The 27203-nt window shown below is 37.8% G+C and overlaps 1 protein-coding gene across 1 annotated transcript in view; it reads right to left on the minus strand.

Moving 5' to 3' along the window:
* MCCC1 (methylcrotonyl-CoA carboxylase subunit 1) overlaps window positions 1-27203 on the minus strand; it is a 60901-nt gene that overhangs the window by 18893 nt on the left and 14805 nt on the right. The window contains exons 6-12 of the mRNA XM_001915596.5: window positions 20649-20770; window positions 20078-20225; window positions 19869-19990; window positions 14089-14200; window positions 12739-12820; window positions 3867-3994; window positions 108-291 (exon numbers count right to left, since the gene is read on the minus strand). Coding sequence (XP_001915631.1) covers window positions 108-291; window positions 3867-3994; window positions 12739-12820; window positions 14089-14200; window positions 19869-19990; window positions 20078-20225; window positions 20649-20770 — 898 coding nt within the window. The remainder of the gene's footprint in view (window positions 1-107; window positions 292-3866; window positions 3995-12738; window positions 12821-14088; window positions 14201-19868; window positions 19991-20077; window positions 20226-20648; window positions 20771-27203) is intronic.

A 27203-nucleotide genomic window follows, 5' to 3' on the forward strand; every position in this document is an offset into this window, starting at 1 on the left:
AAACATACTAGACATTTCCACAAGACACAGGAAAAAGACCCCGTCCAAAAATAATAACGTACTAAAAATTCAAAAACACTGAGACTTTTTGTTTTATTTAGCTCTACCTTGCCGTACTCCGGTTTCAATCCTGGTGGAAAGGTCTGCTTGAGGAGTGGAGAGGTACACTAATGGTCCAGCCCCCGGCATGAAGTCATTGCTAGGATCTTCTGCATATATTCTAGCTTCAAAGGCGTGGCCCTGCAGAGTTATCTCCTCCTGGCTCAAAGGAATTTTCTCTCCTGCTGCAATCTGGTAAAAGAGGAGAATGTGCTTCTTATGAAAACCCGCCCTATACCAGCTATGAGGCTTAGTAAGTTAATGGTCTTGCCTCTTCCTACATAAAATGTAAATCTGGACTTGTTATGAAGCCAAATAACAACTACTTATTTTAGCCACCCACTTGAGTATTGGGCAAAAGCAAAACGCAGATGCAGCTTGGAAGTGATGTATTAATTACAATGGGTTTCTACAGTTTTTAAAAAGAAAAAATGGGCAAACTGATGACTAAATTATAAACATAAAAATCAGTGTTTTTTCAATATAATTGAAACCAAAATTTCTTACTGGCAAGATATTCTCAGTTTTCATTTAAAACATTAGCACTCAGTTACCAAATCAATGTTTTTTTATAGTAAGTTATTAGTTGGTGTGGAGGACTACATTCACAGTTATGGCTAAAACGTGGCATTAGCCATCTTTGTAATCTTCACCACCAAGTCAGTGATGAAGAAAAACAGAAGGGGGAACATGACAGTTTTTCAATTTTGTTATGTTTACATATATTGCATGATACCAGATTATAAACAGGATGATCAGTATTGTTTATTACTCAATAATTATTATTATTTTGGCTATTATGTACCAATACAACAAATCTCTCTCTTCAACTGGTATAATTTGGAAAACACTAACAGAGGACACGCTGTCACTCTTTCTCTTTACTCTCCCCTTCAGTTTTCTTCCAAAATGAGAAAATGATAAACTGAGAAAGCAAAAGATACAGAGAAAAAAAACTCTAAGTAACTTAGCACCACACTGAACTAAACAGGTAAGCGTAAAACAGAGGCAAAGTTTTCATCTCTTTAAATCTGTAAATGAGAAAAATCAGAAACCACAGCAGTTAAGAATGAAAGGAAAATGGACTAAATTGAGTGCCTTTATGGCATAGAGTTTCAAACCGTAGACTCTGTAGCCATTTTACCTGGGTTAAAATTCTGTCTCTCTGCTCACTCTGTTCTGGGCATACTCATACTCTGGGTAAGTTTCTTACTTTTGATGCTTCAGAGAAAAGTGCCTGGCATACAGTAAGCACTATATAAGTGTTGATATTGTCAGTGCTGTGGAGGCGATTCTGATTCCTAGAGACCCTGTGTGCAGGACAGGTGAACACTGCCTGCTCTTTTTGCATCATCCTTTTACCTTCCGGCTATATCAGACAATGCTCTGCTACTATTCACAGGGTTTTCACAGCCAATTTTTTTGCAAGTGGGTGGCCAGGTCCTCCTTCCTAGTCTGTCTACTCTGGAATCTCCACTGAAACCTGTCCACCATGGGTAACCCTGCTGGTATTTGAAATAACTGGTGGCATAGCTTTCTGCATCTCAACAACATGCAGCCGCCACAGTATGACAACGGACAAACAGATGGTGTGGTTCCCTGAATGGGAGCCTGGGCCGCAGTGGTGCAAGCGCCAAATCTTAACCACTAAATCACCAGGGCTGGCATGTAAGTGTTAGCTATTATCATTTCATTCTTATCTTTTATAATGAAATACTCTTCAATGTTTAATAAAGAATTCTGTTCTAATAAAAAAAAGGAAAAAGAATGACCATGAGTCCTCCTTCCAAAATGTGATCTTATTTCTGACTACATAGCCCCATTTCAACCCGGCTTATCTTTGCCTATCTATTTTCCTCTGCAGTTGGCTTCTATCTGAGCCCAGAAGAGACTAGCCCAACTATACCTTTGGGTACTCGGAAATCTGTGCCATCTGAGTTCTCTTAAGGTTAGATATTGACTCTTTGGAACCTCTAGGCCTTTGACATTTTCACTAGCTTCCCCTGGACACTGCTAACCACAAGCATCTGCAGCCTGGATGCTCACACCATTCAGCGCACTCTCACTCTAGAAAGCGTGTGACTCCAGATGCAGGTCCTGGAGCTTGAACTCTTGACCCACCAAATGGCGAGATTCCCTGCTTTACCTCTGCTTGGAGTCTTGAACGCTACAAATGAGGTCCAGTGGTGTCCCTAAGCTTTAGAACCCCTCCCAAGACGATAAAGCCTCTTTCTCTTTCTAAAGAGCCTTCAAAGCTCTTACAAGTTCTTTTTCTTTCTTTATTTTTAAGATATGCTTTTTTGGTGAGGAAGATTGGCCCTGAGCTAACATCTGTTATCAATCTTCTTCTTTTTTTTTTCTTTTCTCCCCAAAGCCCTAATACATAGTTGTATATCCTAGTTGTAAGTCATTCTAGTTCTTTTGTCTGGGATGCCACGATAGCATGGTTTGATGAGCGGTGCTAGGTCCACGCCCAGGATCCGAACTGGCAAACCCCAGGCTGCCGAAGCAGAGCACATGAACTTAACCACCTGGCCATAGGGCTGGCCCCCTACAATTTCTTAAGTTGCAGAAATAAATGTCTGCTGGTTTCCCTAATGTTCAAAGGTTTCTCTTTCCTTAATCCTTAGTAAACTTTTATCATTCGTGATTTCAAAATTCCGGACTCTGCTTTAGAAAAAAGATCCTCCTTTCCCTTGAATTCTGGAAATACAAAAGCACTCTTTTCAAAACTTTCTAAATCCACTACAGTTTTCCTGACACTTACTAACACTTACTAGCCTGAAGTGCCTGGTTTTCATTAGCTCTCAAGGCTACAGAGGCCCAGAAGAATCTTATGGCTCAATTAAAAGCACCAATCATTCCCAAGGAACCAGCAAAAGGAACATCATATTATTGTCCACATAGAAGTTCTGAAAAGACAAAATTATCAAGATAATCAAGACTTTAGCATCACAACATGGAAAAAACAATTTAGATTCAGGGTATATAAAAAGCTAAGAATCCTACAGAGATCAAGAATATTCATATTACTTAAAATTTTTTTCATATTAAAAAAGGCTATAAAAGATATTGTTTTCACTACAGAGAACAAAACAGACTAACTTATTATTATTCATATTTGAAGGAGTATGCTTTGTGGAACTCTGGTTTAGGCCAGTGCTTCTCGATCTATAACAAAGGAACAGTTGTAGACTTAGACTTCTGTAAAACGCAGTGGACGGGCCACAGCGATGTCAAAAATGCTTTAAAAATTTCTACACGTTTACTCTGAACGGCCACATTTATCCCACCATGGGTCAGCAACAGGGCGTCAGTCAGCACATGCACGTGGACCACTCTGCGGTCTAGACCATTCCCCTAGCTCTTCATTCCCAACTCCTCCTCAGCTCATTTCATGTTGGGTAGCATCTGTCCTGCCTCTAAAACCTAACGATGGCCTAGCCTAGAATGATGTGGCCTCAGGCAGAGCACAAGGCTTCGGTGTTGAGACGATGTGGTCACAAGCAAGTCTCAGCGGCAGCAGCTCGCCTGCTGGCTGCCCCATGCCTAAGAGGAAATGACGGTAAGTGACAGATTAGGAGTCTGAGTCCATACAGTGACAATAACATCATAGCATCAAATGTAATGTCACCTTCAACCTTGCATTTCCTGTCCTCGTGACAATCACCAAGAATCGAACCCTCGTACAAAGTGATGCCTTCTTTTAGGAGGCCAGAAGGTAACATATCCTCAAGACTGATCTTTAACAGAAAAAATATTCCCACCCTAAGCTGCCACTCCACCAAGTCAGTTCCTGTGATCATCTCAGTAACAGGATGTTCCACTTGCAGCCTTGTATTCATCTCCATGAAGTAGAAATTGTGCTTTGAGTCCATAATAAATTCCACAGTTCCTAAAAGATAAAATACAACAGTCACGTTTCAATAACATATAATCAGTAGCAAATCAAAACCTTCCGAGATGTATCACATCAAGTTTTACTGCTGCTTTCATCCAATGGGAAACATTTTGCATTCCATGAAGAAAATATCTCACAGTTTGCAGCAGCAAATGATTCTCCGTCAAAAACAGGGAGCCACGTGAAATCTGGTCATAAGAAAGTTTATTTGCGGTTTTGAGCAAATGGTAAGCCCAGGTTAGGAGTCAGTCTCAGCTGTTGTAGCAGCGAGAACATGGCTCATCCATGTGTTACTGCTTCAGTGCACCACGATCCCTAGGAACCTCACACTGTGACAGCCCGTCTCACTCTAACCCTGTGGCGAAAAATACAACAGTTTCTGCCTGACTGTGGGTTCTTGGAAGTTTCCTTTAAAAGTCCTTTTGCTGGTTATCCACTGAAAGATTGCTTAGCAACTAAAGCTTATGTTAATGTCTTATCTACTGGCATTCTATTAAGCACTACATTTCCCTCAGCAATTTTTTTTTTGTGAGGGAGATTGGCCCTGAGCTAACATCTATGCCCATCTTCCTCTACTTTATATGTGGGATGCCACCACAGCATGGCTTGATGTGTGGTGTGTAGGCCTGCATCCAGGATCCGAACCGCAAACCCTGGGCCAATGAAGCAGAGCATGCAAACCCAACCATTATGCCACTGGGTCAGCCCCCCCTAGCTTTTTTAAGGCATAATTCCAGACAATAAAATATATTCATTTAAATTTTTTAATTAATTTTTTTTTGGAGGAAGATTAGCCCTGAGCCAACTACTACCAATCCTCCTCTTTTTGCTGAGGAAGACTGGCCCTGAGCTAACATCCATGCCCATCTTCCTCCACTTTAAATGTGGACGCCTACCACAGAATGGCTTTTGCCAAGCTGTGCCATGTCCACACCCGGGATCCGAACCAGTGAACCCCGAGCCACAGAGAAGCAGAATGTGCGAACTTAACCACTGTGCCACCAGGCCAGCCCCATATTCATTTTTAAAACACAGTTGTGTGTCACATAACTATGTTTTGGTCAACGATGGATTACACATACAATGGTGGTCCCATAAGATTAGTACCATATAGCCTAGGTATGTAGTAGGCTATACCATCTAGGTCTGTGTAAGTTCACTCAATCATGTTCACACAACAACAAAATTGCCTAACAATGTATTTCTTAGAATGTATCTCTGTCGTTAAACCACACATAACTGTAGAGGTGTGCTGAGTTTCAGCAATTACACCTAGTCATATAACCACCACCACAATGAAAATACAGAACATTTCCACCATCCAAAATGTTCCCTTATTCCCTTTGGCAGTCAGTGCCTTCCCCAGGCTCCTGGCTCCAGGCAATCACTGGTCTGCTTTCTGTCACAGTTTTTTTCTAGAATGTCATATAAATGAAATCATGTAGTATGTAGTCTTTTGTGCCTGAGTTTTTTTCACTTAGCCTAAAGTTAGTTCCATATACAGGCATACTTCGGAGATATTGTGAGTTTGGTTCCAGGCCACTGCAATAAAGTGAATGTTGCAACAAAGCCACTCAAATGAATTTTTTTGTTTCCCAGTGCATATAAAAGTTACATCTACACTATACTGTAGTCTATTAAGAGTGTAACAGCATTATGTCTTTAAAAAAAAGTACATGCCTTAATTAAAAAATACTTTATTGCTAAAAAATCCTAACCATCATCTGAGCCTTCAGTGAGTCATAATCTTTTTGCTGGTGGAAAGTCCTATAAAAAACCTCAATAACTATGAAGTGCAATAAAGTGAAGCATAATAAAATGGGGTATACCTGTGTAAGTGAGCAAAAGTGAGGCCATCTTGTTTTGCTAAATGGCCCCAGCCCCTCCTCGGTGACTACTCGCTGCTCTGCACGTACTCTAAAAAATTCACATGCTCTCCTAATTTATGGCCTTCTGCATACGTGTGTACTCCCTGATAGTTTGATAAATTAAAACTTTGCTCTATGAGTTTCTCTCGAGGAACAGGCTGACCACAGGTGGGAAACACACCTACAAGGCATCCATCACAGCTGACAGATGAATGGAACAATGTGATGCGTGGAGCCTGTCACGCCTGGAGACCAACATCCCTGGACCCCCTCCTTACTGCCCATTTCCCCTATATAACTGCCTCAAGATTCTGTAATCCTTTGAGACATTAGCTACCCATCTTCCACTTCGCCAGCTAGTCTAATTAAACTTCCTTTGTGGATCTAACTTGTTGTGAATAATCGGCTCAGACTGGGGTGAGCAGAGTGAGGCCACTGCTCCGCATTAACTGTAAGTTAAAACTGGTTTCAAACTGTGGGTCACAACTCATTAGTGGATTGTAAAAATTTAATGAAGACTCACAGATTCTGGGCCAGCATGTAAGAAGCTTAGAAGCTGTCATTCTGTCCTGACAAGTAAAAAGCTAAATAAATTGAAAAATCCACAACTCTTCTTAGATCCATCAGAGATGTAAGGTCATAGGGCAAATCACTGCTCCCAGAAGGTTAGAGACAGAGAGATGGATACAGAGATTCACCACTTACTAGGGCAGAAACCTGTAAGCAGAAACCTCAAGTAGAGTAGGAAAACCTGGACTGCAACTGACAAATTGGTGGAGGCTCAGTGTGGACAACTCGGAGTTCAAAACTCCAGGGGGACGCAGTCATAGGGAACCCTCCACGCTTCTGTGAGTTTCACCTCCAGGAGCTCTATTACAGGTCCTCACAGTGAACACTGGAGAAAAGTCCCCTTTAGGTTCCAGCAGCAGGAGGATAAAAGGAACCATTTCAACTACACTAGAGTTCTGTTCTTCTTAACAAGATCTGTCCTTAAGAGAAACTATTTTACCAGAGACTAAACTACTGGGGTTTTATCAGAGACTAACTAACTTAATTGGGGAAAGGGAAATACACAACTCCAGCCCCCTCTGGCCATCCTGTCCCACCTAAGTGGATAAATCAAAACCAAAACCAAACAAACTGAGAAGCATTAGTGAAGTTCACAGTTCAGGGCGCAAGCTCACCAAAAGATTCAGACCTAAGCATAGGACTATAGTATACTTCCCCTCCCCCAAAACTAACCACTGCATTATCAAAGACCTGTTTACCACAGTTCCTTTTACCCAGTACAGCATGTCTGGCTATCAAGAAAAAACTAGAAGGCAGACTCAAAAGCAAAACACATGGATGGAAGAGACTGAAAAAGAATCCGAATCAGACTCAGATATGACAGGAATGTTGGAATTATCAGACTAGGAACTTAAAAAGACTTTGATTAATATGCTAAGCACTTTAATGGTAAAAGTAGTCAACATGCAAGAACAGATGGATAATGTAAAGCAAACAGATGGAAATTCTAAGAAAGAATCAAAAAGAAATGCTAGAGATGAAAAACACTGTAACAGAAATGAAGAATGTCTTTGATGGGCTCATTAGTAGACTGATATGGCTAAGGAAAGAATCGCTGAGCTTGAGGATATGACAATAGGAACCTGCAAAACTAAAAGCAAAGAGAAAAAAGACTGAAAAAACCCAGAACAGAATAGCCAAGAACTATGGGACTAGAAACGGTGTTACAAATACATGACAGGAATACTAGAAAAAGAAGAAAGAAAGGAACAGAAGCAAATATTTGAAGCAATAATGACTGATAATTTCCCCAAATTAATGCCAGTCACCAAACCACAGACCCAGGAAGCTCAGAGGACACTAAGCAGGATAACTGCCAGAAAAATCCCTCAGGCATCTCATTTTCAAAGTACAGAAAATCAAAAATAAAGAAAAAATACTGAAAGAAGCCAAAGGATAAAACCCATATTACCTATAAAGGACAAAAGGCAAGAGTTGTATCTGCCTTCTTCTCAGAAACCATGCAAACAAGAACAGTGGAATGAACTGAGCAAAAGAAATCAACCTAGAATTCTGTACCTTTGGGTGAAATTATCCTTCCAAAGAAAAGGAGAAATAAAGAGTGTCCCAGATAAACAAAAATTGAGAGATTTTGTTGGCAATAGACCTGCCTTGCAAGAAACGTTAAAAAAAGTTCTTTAGAGAGAAGGATAATGATAGAAGGTCAATACTCCAAGAAGACATAACATCTTTAATGTGCATGCAACTAATCACAGAATGTCAAACTACATGAGGTTAAAAATTGAGAGATGCAAGGATAAACAGATGAATCCACTAATAAGGTTGGAGACTTTAACACCCTCTATCAGAAACAGACAAATCCAGCAGGCAGAAAATTAGTAAGAACATAATTGAACTTAATAGCACCATTAATAAACTGGATATAATCGACATCTATGAACTACTTCATCAAACAGCTGCAGATTACATATTCTGAAGCTCACATGGAACATTCACCAAGACAGACCACATTCAGGGTGATAAAATACATCATAAAAAATTTAAAAGACTAGATATCATACAATTTCTGCTCTCAGACCACAATTAAACTAAAAATCAACAAATTGAACAATAAATCAATAATAGAAAGACAGCTGGGAAAAAAACCTCAAAATACTTGTAGATTCAACACACTACTAAATAATACAAGGGTCACAGAAGAAATTGCAAGAGAATTTAAAAAAATATTTTAAACTGAATGAAAATAGAAACACAACTTATCAAAATTTGTGGGATGCATTGAAAGCAGTGCTTAGAGGAAAATTCAGAGCATTGAATCCACATATTTGAAGAGACGAAAGATCTAAAATTAACCTAAGCTTCCATTTTAGGAAACTAGAAAAACAAGATCAAATTAATTCCAAAGTAAGCATAAGAAAACAATAGAGTAGAAATCCATGAAATTGAAAACAGGAAATCAATAGAGAAAATCAATAAAACCAAAATTCGGGGCCGTGGCACAGCAGTTAAGTTCGCACGTTCTCCTTTGGCGGCCCAGGGTTCACTGGTTTGGATCCTGGGTGTGCCCCTATGCATCGCTTGTTAACCCATGCTGTGGCAGGCATCCCGTATATAAAGTAGAGGAAGATGGGCATGGATGCTAGCTCAGGGTCAGTCTTCCTCAGCAAAAAGAGGACGATTGACAGCAGATGTTAGTTCAGGGCTAATCTTCCTCAAAAAAACAAAACAAAAATGAAAACCCAAAAGTCAGTTCTTTGAAAAGGTCAATAAAATTGATAAGCCTCTAGCCAGACTGTTTAAGAAAATAAAAGAGAGGGAAGACACAAATTACTAAGAGTAGAATTGAAAGAAAGGACATCACTATAGATCTTATGGACATCAAAAGGACAATAAAGGAATATTATGAACAACTCAATGCCCACAAATTTGATAGCCTAGATAAAATGGACCAATTCTTTGAAAGACACAATCTGCCAAAACTGAGACAAGAAGAAACAGACACTCTGAATAGGTCTATATCTATTTACAAAATTGAATTAATCGTTAATAACCTCCAAAACAGAAAGCAGCACGCACAGATTGGTTCACTGGTGCATTCCACCAAACATTGAAGGTAGAATTTATACCAATTCTCTACAATCTCTTCCAGAAGAGAGAAGACAGAATACTTCCTAACTCATTCTATGAGGCTAGCATTACCTTAATATCAAAAGCAAAGACATTACAAGAAAGAAAACTACAGACCAATAAGTCTTATGAACATAGATGCAATAATCTTCAATGAAATTTTAGCAAATCGAATCCAACAATGTATAAAAAGAATTATATATCATGACCAAGTGGGATTTATCTCAGGTATGCAAGGCTGATTCAACATTTGAAAATCAGTTAATGTAATCCACCACATCAACAAGCTAAAAGGAATCATGTGGTCATATCAATAAAGGAAGAAAAAGCATTTGATGACATCCAATACCCAATTATAATAAAAACTCTCAACAAACTAGGAATAGAGGGCAACTTCCTCAACTTGATAAAGAAGATTTACAAAAACCTACAGCTAAACATCATACTTAATGGTGAGAAACTAGCTTTCACACTAAGACTAGAAACAAGGCAAGGATGCCCACTCTCACCACTCTTTTTCAACATTGTACTAGAAATCACAGCTAATGCAATAAGACAAGAAAAGGAAATAAAAGGTATAGTTTGAGAAGGAAGATATAAAAGTGTTCACAGATGACTTGATCATCTATGCAGAAATTCCAAAAGAATTGACAAACTCATGGAACTAAGAAGTGATCATATCAAGGTCGCAGGATACAAGGTTAATATACAAGAGTCAATTGGTTTCTGTACCAATGATGAATAGGTAGAATTTGAAATTAAAAACAATATCATTTACATTAGCACTCCCCCAAATGAAACAGATCTAAATCTAACAAAATACATATAAGATCTATATGAGGAAACTACAAAACTCTCTGATGAAAGAAGTCAAAGAACTACATAAATGGAAAGATATTCCATGTTCATGGATAAGAAGACTCAACATTGTCAAGATGTCAGTTATTCCCAACCTGTTCTATAGATTCAATACAATCTCAATCAAAATACCAGCAAGTTATTTTGTTGATATCACAAACTGTACGGAGAGGCAAAAGATCCAGAATAGCCAACTCAATATTGAAGGAGAATAACAAAGCTGAAGGACTGATACCACCCGACTTCAAGACTTATTCTAAAGCTACAGTAATCAAAACAATGAAGTACTTGTGAAAGAAGAGACATATAGATCAATGGAAAAGAGTAGAGAGCCCAGAAATAGACCTACATAAATATAGTCAACTGATCTTTGACAAAGGAGCAAAGGCAACACAATGGAGCAAAAATAGTCTTTTCAATAAACGGTGCTGGAACAACTGGACATCTACGTGAAAAAAAATGAATCTAGACACACACCTTACACCCTTCACAAAAATTAACTCAAAATGGATCATAGACATAAATGTAAAACGCAAAACAATAAAACTCCTAGAAGATAGGAGAAAATCTAGATAATCTTGGGTGTGGTGATGTCTTTTCAGGTACAACTGCAAAGGCATGATCCATGAAAGAAATAATTGAGGGGCTGGCCCCGTGGCCGAGTGGTTAAGTTCACGCGCTCCGCTGCAGGCAGCCCAGTGTTTCGTTGGTTCGAATCCTGGGCGCGGACATGGCACTGCTCATCAGACCACGCTGAGGCAGCGTCCCACATGCGACAACTAGAAGAACCCACAACGAAGAATATACAACTATGTACCAGGGGGCTTTGGGGAGAAAAAGGAAATAATAAAATCTTTAAAAAAAAAAAAAAGAAATAATTGATAAGAAGGACTTCATTAAAATTAAAAACTGCTCTGCAAAGACAATGCCAAGAGAATGAGAAGACAAGCCACAAACTGGGAGCAAATATTAGCAAAAGCCACATTTGATAAAGGAGTGTTATCCAAAATATATGAGAACTCTTAAAACAACAAGAAAACAAATAACCCAGTTTAAAAATCGGCAAAATATCTGAACAGACACCTCACCAAAGAAGATATACAGATGGCAAGTAAGCATATGTGAAAATGCTCCACATCTTATGTTATCAGGGAAATGCAAATTAAAACAACAAAGAGATACCACTACGTACCTATTAGAATAGCCAAAATCTGGAACAGTGACAACACCAAATGCTGGTGATGATGTGGAGCAAGAGGAACTCTCATACATTGCTGGTGGGAATGCAAAATAGTACAGCCACTTTGGAAGACAGTTTGGCAGCTGCTTACAAAGCTAAACATACTCTTACCATATGATTTAATAATCATGCTTTTTGGTGTTTACCCAAATGAACTGAAACTATGTCCAAACAAAACCCTGCACACAGACGTTCACAGCAGCTTTACTTATAACTGCCACTCTTGGAAGCAATCAAGATGTCCTTTGGTAGGTGAAAGGATAAATAAACTGTGTTACACCCGGACAATGAAATATTATTCTTCACTAAACAGAAATGAGCTATTGAGCCAAAAAGACATGGAGGAAACAAATGCATATTACTAAGTGAAAGAAGGCAATCATAAAAGGCTGCATACTGTATGATTCCAAGTATACAACAATCCGGAAAAGGCAAAACTCTGGAGGCGATAACAAGATTAGTGGCTGTCAGGGGCTGGAGGCAGGGAGGGATGAGGAGCAGGGCACAGAGGATATTTAGGGCAGTGAAAGTATTCTGTACGATACTACAAAGGTGGATACGTGTCATTATATATTTGTCCAAACTCACAGAACGCACAACATCAGGAGTGAACCCTAATGTAAACTGTGGACTCTGGATCTTAAAGATGTGTCAGTATATGCTCATCAATTGTAACAAATGTGCCACTCTGCTGTGGGATGTTGATAGTGGGGGAGGCTGTGTGTGTGGGTCAGGGGGTATGGGAACTTTCTGTCCTTTCTGCTCAATTTCACTGTGAACTTAAAACTGCTCAAAAAAATTAAAGTTGATTAATTTAAAAAAATGCAAAAAAGTCATTTTTGTGATTTTATTTTAAAATAGGATAGAAAATATCAAATAGCTTTACACATAGAGTAAATAGTGTTTAGTGAAATTTTTTTGTCAAATACACATGCATATGAACACAAACATTTATGTGTATATACTGGATCTCAATGTAAAATGTATTTCTTAATGTGGATCTGGTCAAAAGTATTTGAAAGCCAACGATTTAAAAGCTATATGTTTCTTTTGCCTTCTGAAACATAAATAAATGATTATTTCTTCTCCCCTATAAGACGCACATCTTAACATACCTGCTCCAACATAGTTTACAGCTTTAGCAGCTCTGACTGCAGCTTCTCCAAGCTTTTTTCTTACTTCAGGTCTAATACCAGGCTATGAAAAAATATTTCAAATAAATTTCCATTAGTACTTTGCCCTACTAGAAGTTTCCATTAAGATCCAACATTACATTTCTATGTATCAAATATCGCGTTAAAGAGATAACAAAGATAAAAAGCTAATGTTACACATTTCATCAAGAAATACTGTCTATACCACAGTTCAACCATTCCTATACCAAAGTTTAACGGTCCTGTTAGTAATTTCTATAAATTACGATAGTACTCAGCATAATGACATCTTTGTCCTTTGTACCTACATAACAACTTTCATGACTTTATGTCCACTTAAAATTACACGTATCAATATGAAAACTTCGAATGATCCCTATTTTGTTTCAAGATGATAAAGCAATCTGGGTATGTGCCCAATAATTATCCTGAAATTAATGATAAACCTTGAGATTCTAAGTTAATAAAAATGGTTCATAAACAAAAATGTTTATCAGTAAGTAGGCAAAACTTTTAACATTTTAAAACAGTACACTACAGATATATATTTAAGCAATCACTGCCTGAAAATAAGACTTCACTGAAATTATTATTGACATTTACTTCAAAGGGCACAAGATACTCTGTGACAGAAATTAAATTTTGAATACAGTACGAGAATAACAAATGAATTAACTAGAAACCTCTGATGTTGTAGAAATACATATTGAAAAAAACACGTATATAACCTTGGACAAGAAAGAAGCCTGTGGCAGCAGCAGGTTGTAAAGAAATGTAAATCCAAACAGGTAATCCTAGGAGTAGGTCTTGACCCAGATAACAACCTAAACCAAACAAGACGTAGGCTCGAAGAGATGTAGACGGTTAATTCATAACCTCTAAGGCAGGAAGATGACTCATCTATCTTAGGAACACTTGAAACAGCAGTTAAAACAAGAGTCTCCTTCATAAAAGATCATTCCAGATCATTCCATTCCCCAAACATTCTAGTTAACTATAACTTAAAATCTGCATGGAAACACTATACAGCTGCTCACTTTAAGTTGGATACTTGGATCAGAGTAGATTTTCCCAGATACCACCCAGAAGGACCATGGCCCTGCTGTGTCTTCTGTATGGCAGCCCCAGAATATCACTCCCGTCCTCATTCCCAACACTGAGCGGGGCCTCATCATGACGCTACCACTGGGACCACGTCTGTTCAGCAGGACTTTGGGGGTGACCACAGCTTCAGAGATTTCTGATGTGAAAGTCAGAGTGACTGAGGTTTACACTATAGAGAAGCTTCAAATTTCTTTACAAGGACCTTACCCCTGGGGCCTCCTCAATGATCTTCTGATGTCTCCTCTGGACGCTACAGTCTCTTTCAAACAAGTGCACAGCATTGCCATGGTGGTCGCCAAACACCTGGACTTCCACATGCCTATTTTAAAACCCAGCGAAAATGTTTCCATTTGTAGGATGAACAGTCAAGAAAAAACATTTGTATCAATGAAATGACTGGGAAATAAGAAGAGTAAAAACATAGGAGACCACATTTATGACCTCAGAGTAGGGGCAAGTCACGCGTACAAACTGTCAAGGAAAAGACTGATAAATCTGACTACGTCAAAATTACAAATTATATTCATATTTCATGTATCCTTAAAAAGCCAATGAAAACTTTTTTTTATGACCAGAGGATTTTGAAAAATCAACTCTTACAGTCAGATTTTATAAACTAAGGCAGACTGGAAATTACTCATCCACAACAAAGTTAAGAAATGATATAGATCATTAGTTTTTAAAGAATATATTAACGTTAAATTATGAAAAATAAAAAAGGCACTTAATGTTGAGGATATAATAGTAAAATTTTGAGAAATCATATTAATAGTGAATGCACATAACACTTATGAAAATAAGGATTCCACAGACCATTTGGTGAACACAAAGCATTCTTCTCAGTAGGTTTATTGTGATATGTTTACCTCAAGTATTCATCACCATAATATAAAAACGACTGGTCAGCACATGTTTTTTCTGATGATTTTTTAAAATAAAAACTGTCAAACATAGAAGACACAAAAACAAAACAGGAAGTCTTGTAAATGTGCTGTTTCAGCACAACGGCTCATTTCTGTTCGTTTTTCTTCACCTCATGAAGTACTTCATTAAACCACTTGAAAGAACTTATTTTCTCGATATACCACTCCCACTGAATGTCCCATTTTTAAATTTTCCAACCTGTCCAACACTTTCTCTTGACAAAATAATAGGAGCTGATTTCTTCCTTTTGGATTTGTCTTCTCGATCTTTCCTCCTCTTTTTATTTATCCTTAAGCTATCATCACCAAAAACAGTTTTGCTGTTATTATTTTGAACAAACTGTCAGCTGTGAGATCACATAAGAATAAGAAAAATAAGAGATTTTATTTTACCTTCATTTATTCCTTCTCTAACACTCTTCTTTTCTTCATGGAGATTCAAGGTTCCAATCTGTGTAATTTTCCTCCTCTCTGAAGAACGTCTGTTAGCAGATTTTGCAAGGCAAGTCTACCGGTGACAAATTCCCTTAATTTTCATTTGTCTGAAGAAGTCTTTATTGCTCCTTCATGTTTTAAGAATAATTTCATTGGATACAAAATTCTAGATTGGTGGGGTTTTTTTCTTTCAACACTATAAATATTTCACTCCACTCTATTTTTGCTTATCTGATCTATTTCTTATCCTTGTTCCTCTGTTGGCAGTGTTTTTCCTCTGTGGGTTTTTTCAAGATTTTCTATTTGTCTTTGGTTTCCTACAGTTTGAATATGATTCAAAACATTTTTTTGTATTTATCCTGCTTGGTGTCTTCTGAGCTTCTTGGTTCTATGGTTTGGTGTTTGTCACTGATTTTGGAAAACTTTTGGCATTATTACTTGAAATATTTCTCCTGCTCCTTTCTCTTTTTCTTCTCTTTGTAGTATTCAAATACACATACATTACACCTTTTAAAATTGTCCCACACTTCTTGGATACTCTGTTCTGTTTGCTTTCATTCTTACCGCATTTCAATTTGGGAAGTTTCCATTGACATATGTTCCAGGTCACCGACTCTTTCCTCAGCTGTGTCCAGTCTCCTGATGAGTCCATCAAATGCATTCTTCATTTTTGTTACAATGTTTTTCATTCCTAGCATTGTCTTTTGGTGTTTTTCAGTTTCCATATCTCCCCTTAGTTACCCTTCTCTTCTTGCATGTTGTCTGCTTGCTCCATTACAGCCCTTAACATATTAATCAATTACTTTAAATTCTATATTTGATAATTCCAAAATTTGTGCCACAGCTCAGTCTGCTCCTGATGCTTGCTTTTTCTCTTCAGACTGTGCTTTTTCTTGACTTTTAGCAGGCTTGTAATTTTTTTTGTTAAAAGCTGGTCATGATGTATCACATAACAGGAGCTGAGGGAAAGAGACCTTCACTGCAGGTTTTATGTTAACCTGGCTAGGAGGCGGGCTCCGTTTGATGTCTGCAGTAGCTGAGGTGCCAGAGGCTTTGGTTTCCTCTGGCATCCTTGTTTTGTTTTTTCTCCTGTTGTCTCTGGGTTTCCCCAAGAACTCCTTCTTAAATAGAGTCTGTGTCTTGCAGCTCTTTCAGTCGTAACCCACTGTTATTATACTAGCGCCCTGCTGACATGGTAGTATGGTGTGGGGGAGGGAAAGCATCCTATAATCTTACAATTAAATCTCAGTGTTTTAGTAGGCCTGTGGCCCTGTGTGCTTCAGAAATGTTTCCTAGCTTTGTTTCTTCCCTTAGGTGAAATAGGAAGGCTACGGGGGTTAGAGTTGGCCAGCTGCCCCTCTCCAAAGACAGAAAAGGCTCTGGCAAAGTTTCCCTAGAAGTGCTGGCATTTGTTAGGGAGAATAGACTGCTCCAGGCCTATTTCAAAACGGTTACTTTCCTCCTTCTCCTGTGCAAATATGTGAGGGAATTTTTCTCAGATTTTCTCTGTGAGGACCTGGTGGTGTTCTCGGAGGGAAAAATCCATGAAAATTTGGAGTTCCCCCCAAGAGTGGGCCCTAAGGAGTTTCTCATTATCAAGCTAGTCCATACTCAGCTTCCAGTAATTTGTCAAAATTCTCATTTAAGTGTTCCTATCAGCTTATGACTCCAGCAGCTTCTGCTCCACGTAAGCTCATCTTGGCTGTGGTTCACTATATTCATACGTCTGTCCAGATTTCAGGGTGGTGGTTTGCCCTATGGCCTCAATTCTCTAATGGGTTTAAAATTCATTGACTTTCATTTTGTTCAGATTTTTACTTGCTTTTTGGATGTGAGCGACATCTCCCAAGCTCTTTATATGCTGGAGCTGAATTGTTTGTTTTTCAAATTCCAAATGTAAAATTTTATCACTTCCACTGACTCTCCCTTATCTTTTAGCTGCTCCAGGCACAGAGACATTACAGCAGGAACTCTGGGTTATGAAAGGAACATGTTGGGGCCACACCAGGAGCATAAAATGGCTCTTTTCTGAGTTCTTAGAAGCTGGAAACACTTTTCCTTTGGCTGCTTACAAGGGAAGCTCATTGAGGATCTGTGCTCTGTTATGATTTCCATAGTCCTCAAATTGCTCTTGTTATTTTCCTTTTTCTGATTGATCCTTTTCCGGGCTGCTGTATCTAACTTAGAGATTCTAGAGCACAGTGCCCGAGAACCAGGAGGTGCATCAAATTCCAGCTGCTCCAATTCAGCCACTGCTGGGGTCTGGCTGGGCAGAGAGACAGATGCAGCTGGATTCTATCGGGAATGCCTTGGTATCTTCTAAGAGTTCTAAAGTTTTTATTTCAGTTTAATTTTTAATCCATCTAGAATATATACTGAATATGAAGTGAAGAAGGAATCTAATTTCTTTTTTTATCCTCCAAAATAGTACACTTTGAAGATTCTTTTCTATCCCAACCTTTCAGATAAGCTCAACAGCTCTGACCGGATTTATAAAACATCTTGACACCTACTTCTGTCAGTTATTAGCATCACCTTGACAATCTTCTGGCATTCTATTAACTCAACAGGTAATTATTTAGTAGGATATAAAACAGTATGATTACAATGACATTAAAATATTATTACTAGAAAATACGCAATAGAAATATATAGAAATGCTAATATTTATATTAGGAGAATGAGATGATGAGTGACTTTCTTTCCCATCTCCTGTATGTTCCAAGTTTGTAATGTATTTATATTACTTCTGTATTTCAGAAAATATTATTGATGCCTAACATGTAGAAAGTAATTTACCAGGTAATATAGAGGGGAAAATAAAAAGAAATACACTATCAAGTCCTTGATTCCTAGGAGCTTCCCAGCTATTGGGGGGATAAATTACAATGTGAGGGAATATATAGCTAACATTTCATAAGTAAAGAATTTACATCATCAAAAAACGTTGCAGGCATTGAGTTACAGCCACTGAAATAGCTAGCTAAGGTCTCCACAACAATTCTAACTCAAGGGTATGCCAATTTGGACAGTCAGCCTATTCTTTTTTGAAAGATATCGTGGAAAGGAGCCCTCAATTTACCTTAGAACTCCCTCCATTTTTGCCTTACTTCCCATTAATAGGTGGCATATGCTGAGCTCTCCTAATCAACTGGCCTACTTTGAGACTGACTTTTTTTTACTATCAAACTCGAAACGAATTTAATTTACTGGCCATGCTCAGGGACACTTCTGAGTTTTGTAAGGCTGCAACACATACAATTTGGGGGCCTTCTTTAAGAAGAAGAATACGACATTAGGTTCAAGATATTAGAAGAGGCTCATGCAAGGAAATGGCCTGAAGCTTTAGTCCATTACCTCAAGGTAAATCCCTCTCTGGTCATGGTTCCCAAGTGAATTATTCTTTATAAAGTCACATGACTTACAGGTCATATTTATATAATTACCACAAAATCTATGGAACAAGAAGCTTTTATAATCAGTATCTTATTCTAAGCAATACACATGAAAATAAAATTCCAGAAAAGAAGAAAATCAGAAATTCACATGGCATTTGCTATCATGATACTAGACAAGCAGTTTAGTGCAACAGCTTAGAGTGTAAATTCCGGAGTCAAACTGCCTGGGTTCAGATCCCAGCGTCACCACCTCCCAGCTGGGAGACCTCAGGCAAGTCATATGACCACGCAGTTGCTCAGTGCCCTCACCTGCAAAATGAGAATAGGGCCTACCCAATGGGACTGTCGTAGGAATTAGATTAGAATTACGACAGCAAGATTACTTAGTATACGTAAAATACTTAGACCCTGGCACATGGTAAGTGCAATGCAAGGGTGATCTGTTGGTAGTATTATTTGTTAATATATCACTTACAATCACAATTCAATTTGGGTAACTATTTCCACTTTCTGAGCATCTCAACCGATACTATAGTGATCTGTAAGACAAGGCTTAATTTCTTACAAGAATTTTTTATTTTAAAAAGACTAAATTCCATCAACAGGAAATGGATCGAGTGAATTAATGGTACATCAATTTCATGGAACCATTAAGCCCAATAAAAAGAATGAGGTAGATCTATATTTACTGACATGGAAACACGTCTATGATATAATATTAGCATATAATATTATCTAAGATTCTATTCACTGTTCTTCCGTATGTATTTTGCATTCTGTGTTTCTATTCACACAGACAATGCCTGGAGGAATGTACACCACACTGTAGTAAGCAGTCACATCAGGGAGTGGGATTGGGGAACTGAATGTACTCATGTACTATTAGAACTTTATATTCTATAAAATGTGTGTGCATTTCTTTTATAATTTAATTTTAAAAATCTGAGTCAGGGGCTGGCCCCGTGGCCGAGTGGTTAAGTTCGTGTGCTCTGCTTCAGTGGCCCAGGGTTTCGCTGGTTTGGATCCTGGGCACAGACCTAGCACTGCTCATCAGGCCATGCTGAGGTGGCGGTCCCACATGCTACAACTAGAGGGACCTACAACTAGAATAAAGCAGGTACTGTGGGGGGCTTTTGGAAAAGTAAGAAAAAAAAAAAGATTGGTACCAGAAATTAGCTCAGGTGCCAATCTTTAAAAAAGAAAAATCTGAGTCAGAAAAAGCTGGACCCACCTTGGTGTGTCCACAAACTTCTCAATCAGCATAGCATCATCACTGAAAGACTTTTTAGCTTCTCTTCGTGCTGATTCTAACTGCTCTTGAAATTCTTTTTCAGATCTAACGATCCTCATACCCTAAGATGGAAAGACAGTCAGGACTACAACATAACAAAACAAGGAAGACTAGTCTGAAACGGAAAACACAAGCACACACAATCTTACTTTTCCTCCCCCACCACGGACGGCTTTAATCATGACAGGATAACCGATTCTCCCAGCATGCTCCTTCAGGCACTGGTCCGACTGGTCCTCGCCATGATACCCTTCCACGACAGGCACTCCAGCAGCAGCCATTATGGATTTGGATGTGCTTTAGAATAAAACACACAAGATGCCCCAATTCTAGAAATTATTTCATACAAGGGAAGACACAAATACCGCCCAGTCTATAAAATACAATGGAACTTTTAAAATAAAACATCCCATAAGTAAAGAAAGGACTACAGTCTGAGACAAAGATTAATGCATATACTAAAATATCTATTAGTTAGTTTTCCTCAATCCAGTTTTTCATGTGATAGCTCATCCTACCCTGTTTTTAATCCTAAAAAACGAATTAACATATTGATCAGAAACACTAATTAGTTAAATATTTTCTGTAACTCACTGGATTGGCAGATAAATAACTTATGCCTACAACAACAAAAGGGTATAATTAACATGTTTATTATAGGTAAGACAAACCATTTCAATGGACCTTCCTATGGTTGTATTTAAAAGTATAAACTCATACCTCTTTATACCCATGTCTCTAATTGCAGATGAAGGAGGACCTATAAAAATAATTCCTTCTTGCTTACATAGTTCAGCAAATTCCACGTTTTCTGAAAGAAAGCCATATCCTGGATGGATAGCCTGGAAGTGAGAAATGAAAAGACAAACTTACTAGCGTCCCGTTGGCAAACTGTGATGCAGCTGACGTCGTCTTCCTCTGGGGAGGCCTCTCCCTACACTGGTGACAGGTACACTAAGGTCTCTAACAAAATCTGTTTTCAGAGATGTCTGAAACATTCATACTAAAGTTCTAAAGCCTTCTCTGAACCAGAAAAGTCTTTTCTTTATTAAATTGTATTAATTTCTTTTTATTGTGGTAATATATACATAACATAAAATTTACCATTTTAACGACTTTTAATTGTACATTTTAGTGGCATTAAGTACATTCACAATGTTGTGCAACCATTACACCATCCATCTCCAGAACGTTTTCATCATCCCAAATAGAAACTCCATATCCATTAAACATTGATTTTCCCTTCTCTGATAACCTCTATTTTACTTTCTGTCTCTACAGAATTTGCCCATTCTAAGTACCTGATATGAGTGGAAATGTACAATATTTGTCCTTTTATGTCTGACTTATTTCATTTAGCATGTTTTCAAGGTTAAGCCACGTTATACCATGTACCAGAATTTCATTTCTTTTTATGGCTGAATAATATTTCACTGTATGTATATTCCACATTTTGTTTATCCATTCATCTGTTGATTGACATGTGGACTGTTTCCACTCTTTGGCTATTGTGAATACTGCTGCTATGAACACTGATGTACAAGTTTCTGTTGAGGCCCCGCTTTAAATTCATTTAGGTATAAATCTAAAACTGGAATTGTTGGATCATACGGTACAGAAGAATCTGCATTTTAATTGAAAATAATACTGCTATTAGGGTAGGATGTCAAGGAATATTTACAAGTAGGAGTAAAGGACTTCAGAATGATAAGGGGGCTCTGTTTACTTTGTCTCCATACACAGCTGGCCTAAAATTGAAACCATGGTACCCAAAAGCTGAAAAGAGCTACTAATATATCTTATATATATCTTCAGGTCATATATATCTTCATATATCTTCAGGTCACTATCTGCCAACGTTAGCTTTCCAGAAAAAAGCTAAGAATCAAACAAAAAGTCATATAGTAAAGTTTATATATACTTTAATGAAAGAGGCCCCCCCGCACAGACTTTAACCTAGTCACCTGCAATTTACTTAGAGTTCTAAGAAATTTATAGGGCCAAGTGGTTAAGTTCATGTGGTCTGCTTTGGCAACCCAGGGCTTTGCCGGTTTGGATTCTGGCTGCGGACCTAGTACTGCTCATCAAGCCATATTGAGGCGGCATCCCATATAGCAGAACCAGAAGGACCTACAACTAGAACATACAACTACGTACTGGGGGGCTCTGGGGAGAGGAAGAAAAAAAAAGAAGATTGGCAACAGATGTTAGCTTGGGTGCCAATCTTTAAAAAAATACAAAAAACAAATTTATATACCTGACTTTCTAGCCCCCAGAAGAACGAAATCAGTAACTGAAGGACAGCAAGATTTCTAAGAGCAAATATATTAACAGCAGAAAGGAAGGAAAGAGAGAAAAGCAAAAGAATAGGCTTAGATGATTCAATGAGGGATGAAGGAGCTCCCTCTCCAACTTCAATAGCTCCAAGAGCATTTTTGTTCTTCTAAAATGATAATTAGGTGTGTACAAGAATCATAACCAAGAGAACGTGAAAAGAAAAAAACACAGCCAACCCTATTTCAAAACAGTTACATTAAAAGCGTAAGCTTCAGATGTTTGGGAAACTGATATGAATAGAAAATCTGACATCTTAGTGACAGCAGACAACAAAATGCCAGATACTGAACAAAATGCTAGATAATCACATTTTGATGTCAGTCTAGAGTTTTGTTTCTTTCAAACCAAAGTTCAACTTTAGGCATTTTATATGAAACGTCAAATATTATTTATCCTAGGCAAAGAGAAACAGGTCTACATTCCAGCCCTGCCTGGTTTTTAAACATTTTTTTTTGAGGTATGATGTACAATACATCACATTCACGCACTTATAGTTTGACGGATTTAGTAAATTTATACAACTGTACAACTATTACTATAGTCCAGGTTTAGAATACCTCGGTCACTCAAAAAAGTTCTTAGGTGCCCACGTGCATAACTGATTAATCCTTGCTCCCAGAACCAGTCAACAACTACCTGCTTCTGTCTCTATAATTCTGCCTTTTTTAGAAATCTCATATATATGGAACTGTAGTCTGATGCGTCTGGCTTCTTTAACTTAGCGTACTGTTTTGCAGTTCACCCATGTTGAACTACTGATGCACACAACAACATGGATAAATATACCACATTTGTTTATAGATGGTATGGGTTATATAGATATAACACATTTAGTTTACCCATTCATGTGGGTTTTTTCCAATTTTGGGCTATTATGAATAATGCTGTTATAAACAATCATGTACAAGTCTGTGTGAACATATTTTTCATTTCTCCAGGGTAAATACCCAGGAGTGCAATTGTTGGGTCAAAATATGGTAAGAATACGTTTAACTTTTTAAAAACTAGCCAGTTTTCTAAAGTGGCTGCATTATTTTGCATTTCCACCAGCAATGTATGGTGAATCCAAGTTTCTCCACATCCCTGCTAACACGTGGCCTTATTAGTGCTTTTGACTTTAGCCATTCTGGTGGGTGCATAGTAGTATCGTACTTTTAAAGCATCTTTATTGATCTATAATTCATATACTATAAACTTACCCAATCCAAGGATGTTTGTATTCATAGAGTTGTGCAATCATCACCATAATCTAAGACAGAGCAAGATCTAACAATGTAAGTTTTTATTACCCTAAAAGGAAACTCCATGCCTATTAGCAGTTACTCTCCATTCCCCACCTATCCCCAGCCCTAGGCAACCACTAATCTACTTTGTCTCTATAAATTTGCCTGTTTTGGACACTCTGTATAAATGGAATCATACAATACATACAGTCTTTTGTGACTGGCTTCTTTCACTAAACACAATATTTTTAAGGTTCATCCATAATTTAGCACATATCAGTATATCAGTTTTTTATTGCTGAATAATATTCCACTGTATGGATACACCACATTTATCTATTCATCAGTAAATGGACGTTTGGATTATTTCCACTTTTTGGTTATTATGAACAATGCCACTATGAACACTCACGTGTAAGTTCTTGTGTGGATCTATGTTTTCATTTACTTTGGGCATACATCTAAGAAGTAGAGTAACTGGTTCATATGGTAACTCTATGTTTAACCTTTTGAGGAACTGACAAACTTTTTGTTTATGGTTAAACAAAAGGTTTATGTTTAACATTTAACACAAAAGGTTTAACACATAAAAGGTTTATGTTTAACCTTAAAAGGTTATGTTTAACCTTTGGAGGAACTTCCAAAGCGGCTGCACCAGTTTAGATTCCCACCAGCAACATATGAGGCTTCCAGTTTCTCCACATCCTTGCCAACACTTGTTAGTAACTGTCTTTTTGATTACAGCACCCTAGTGAGTATGAAGCAGTATCTAACTGTTGTTTTAATTTGCATTTCTCTAATGGCTAACGATATTGAGCGTCTTTTAATAGAATTGTTGGCCATTTGTGTATCTTCTTTGATGAAGCATCTATTCAAATCTTTTGCTCATTTTTAAAATTGGGTTGTTTGTCTTCTTATCATTGAGTAATAAGTGTTCTTTATATATCCTGGACACCTGTCCTTTATCAAATATATGTTTTGTACATATTTTCTCCTAGTTCATGGCCTTTTATGTTAATTTAGGTTTCTTTTGAAGAGTAAAAGTCTTAAATTTTCATGAAGTCTATTTTATCAATATTTTCTTTTATGTATCTTGCTTATGGTATCATATCTAAGAAATCTTTGCCTAACCTTCTCAAAGATTTTCTCCTGTTTTCTTCCGAAGTTTTATAGTTTTAGCTCTTCCATTTAGGTCTATGACATATTTCAAGTTAACTTTTTGTATAAGATGTGAGGTAAAGATGTAGGATCTAGACTTTAGGTTTATCTTTTTGCATACAGACATCCAATTCCATTTGTTGAAAAGACTATTTTTCCCCCATTGAATTACTTTAGCATCTTTATTAAAAAATTAATTGACCATATATGTGCGAGTTTATTTTGGGACTTTCTATTCTATTCCACTGACATACATGTTTATCTTTCAGATACCACACCATCTCAGTTACTGTAACTTTATAATGAGTTTTGAAATCCAAAAGTCTAAACTCTACAAATTTGTTAGTCTTTTCAAAATTGTTTTAACTATATACTAGGCCCTACAGCTATTTTAGGACCAACTTGTCAATATCTATCAAAAAAGCCTGTTGCGATTTTGTATAGATTGCATTAAATTTATAAATCAAGTCAGAAAGAATTGCCATCTTCACAGTACTGAGTCTTCCAACAACACAACTAGCCATTTATTTAGGACTTCTTTAATTTCTCTCAGCAATGTTTTACAGTTTTCAATACATAGGTCTTGAACTGCTTTTGCTAATTTTATTACTAAGTATTTGAATTTTATGGATGTTATTCTGAATGCAACTGTTTCCTTAATTTCACTTTCGAATTGCTTGTTCCTAGTCTCCCTTCCTTTGAACAGATACTTAACTCAGTAGAACTCTGATGAACTAGATAAATACTCTCCCTTCATAACTAAAAAGAAAAGTCGCTATCTCCTTGTGAAAATAAAGTTCAGCCACACATTATGGGAAATGCCTCAAGAGGTTTAACTAATTTCTCCTAAGAAGAACAATTTAATACACCCACAGCACAGTATTCTTGAGCATTCGAATGGATTAAAAAGGAAAACCCAACAATACTACTACCAGTGAGCTAGTTCCCTAGCTATCAGGCATGTACTCAGCCGCCAATTCTCCCTGCAGTCACCAGGAGTGCAAGCCCTTTTAGACTGTTCATTCCATATGAACAATCTGCCTTCATTACCTTTAACAGCAAAGATAGAAAACTGGTATCTCCTACACTTCAATCTCTGCCAAACTAACTTCTTCCATGCTTTTAGTTTGTATCTATTCTGCTCATGCTTGTTCAGGGCGTAGGTACAGACCCAAAGTTGTTGTTGGCTCTGCCTTCGAGCAGAAATGAGATGTGTCCTTTCCAAGGTGGAGGGAACAAGTCACGCTTTAAATTCTTATTACCAAGAATTTCCTACCCACATCCGATACTTAGGACAGACAGATTTCCTTTGGTCAACCACATAGATTACCAGCATTTAGTTAAATAATTTGCTCTACTCGTTAAAGTTACTTGTCAGTGACTTTGAAATGTCTATAATAAAGTTATTCATTCCTGGTGGCACATTAAAAGAAACTGGAGCACTTTTACCAAAACTCACGCTTGGGACATAGTCCAGGTAACTGAGGGACGAGGCCTGGCTAAAGTATTTTTTCAACTTCTCTCTAAAGCATAGTGTACATACAGAGAAGTGAACATCGTAAGTGTAAAACTCTTTTTTTTTTTTAAGATTTTATTTTCTTTTCCTTTTTCTCCCCAAAGCCCCCCGGTACATAGTTGTATATTCTTCATTGTGGGTCCTTCTAGTTGTGGCACGTGGGACGCTGCCTCAGCGTGGTTTGATGAGCAGTGCCATGTCCGCGCCCAGGATTCGAACCAACGAAACACTGGGCCGCCTGCAGCGGAACGCGTGAACTTAACCACTCGGCCACGGGGCCAGCCCCTAAAACTTTTATAAATAAAGTTTCCACAAACTAAATACACCTGTATAGCCAGCACTCAGATCAAGAAAAAAGCATCACTAGCATTCCAAAAGACCCCTTTATGCTCTCTTCCAGGTAACTATAGGCCCCTCCACCAGGCACTGTCAACACTGTTTTTAAAAGGCTCCTCAGGTGATGGTAATCTTCAGCCAGAGCTTCCTACTACCTCTTCCCCAGCCAGAGAAGGTCTGAAACAAGAGACCATCAAAAGAACCAGCCTAACGAACAGGCTTATCACTACATCTTCTAGATTCTCTCAATACAGCCATGTCCTCAGGCAAATCACCAGAAATTTAGCTCACATGTAAATTTTATTCTAGCATTTATGAAAATGCCTATGTCAAAATGGCCACCTTAAAAATTCTACAGTTTTGACAAGGTTCTTTCAAAATCACTATACACATGCTATTCAATGTCCTTTATTAGACAATCAGTAAGTTTCTTCTTCAAAGTCAAAGTAGGGGAAGGTTTGCTCCCCTAACTGGCAAGTATTTTTGTTATTAGAGAGCCTCGTAAATTGCAATACACCGAACTTCCTTTTTGCTCAGGGCTGCAGAAAGGACCAGAGCAGTTTTCATTGGCCTAAGTTTTCTGACTTAATTCCAACCCCTATTTTTTGGGGGGAGAAAATGGAAAACTAAAAAAAATCTTTAAAGTAATATTAATCCAGGTAGACACAGAGTTGACAAATTCCCCGGAAGTAGCATATCAGACAT

Source organism: Equus caballus, chromosome 19, assembly GCF_041296265.1.
Source record: "Equus caballus isolate H_3958 breed thoroughbred chromosome 19, TB-T2T, whole genome shotgun sequence".
Taxonomy (NCBI): domain Eukaryota; kingdom Metazoa; phylum Chordata; class Mammalia; order Perissodactyla; family Equidae; genus Equus; species Equus caballus.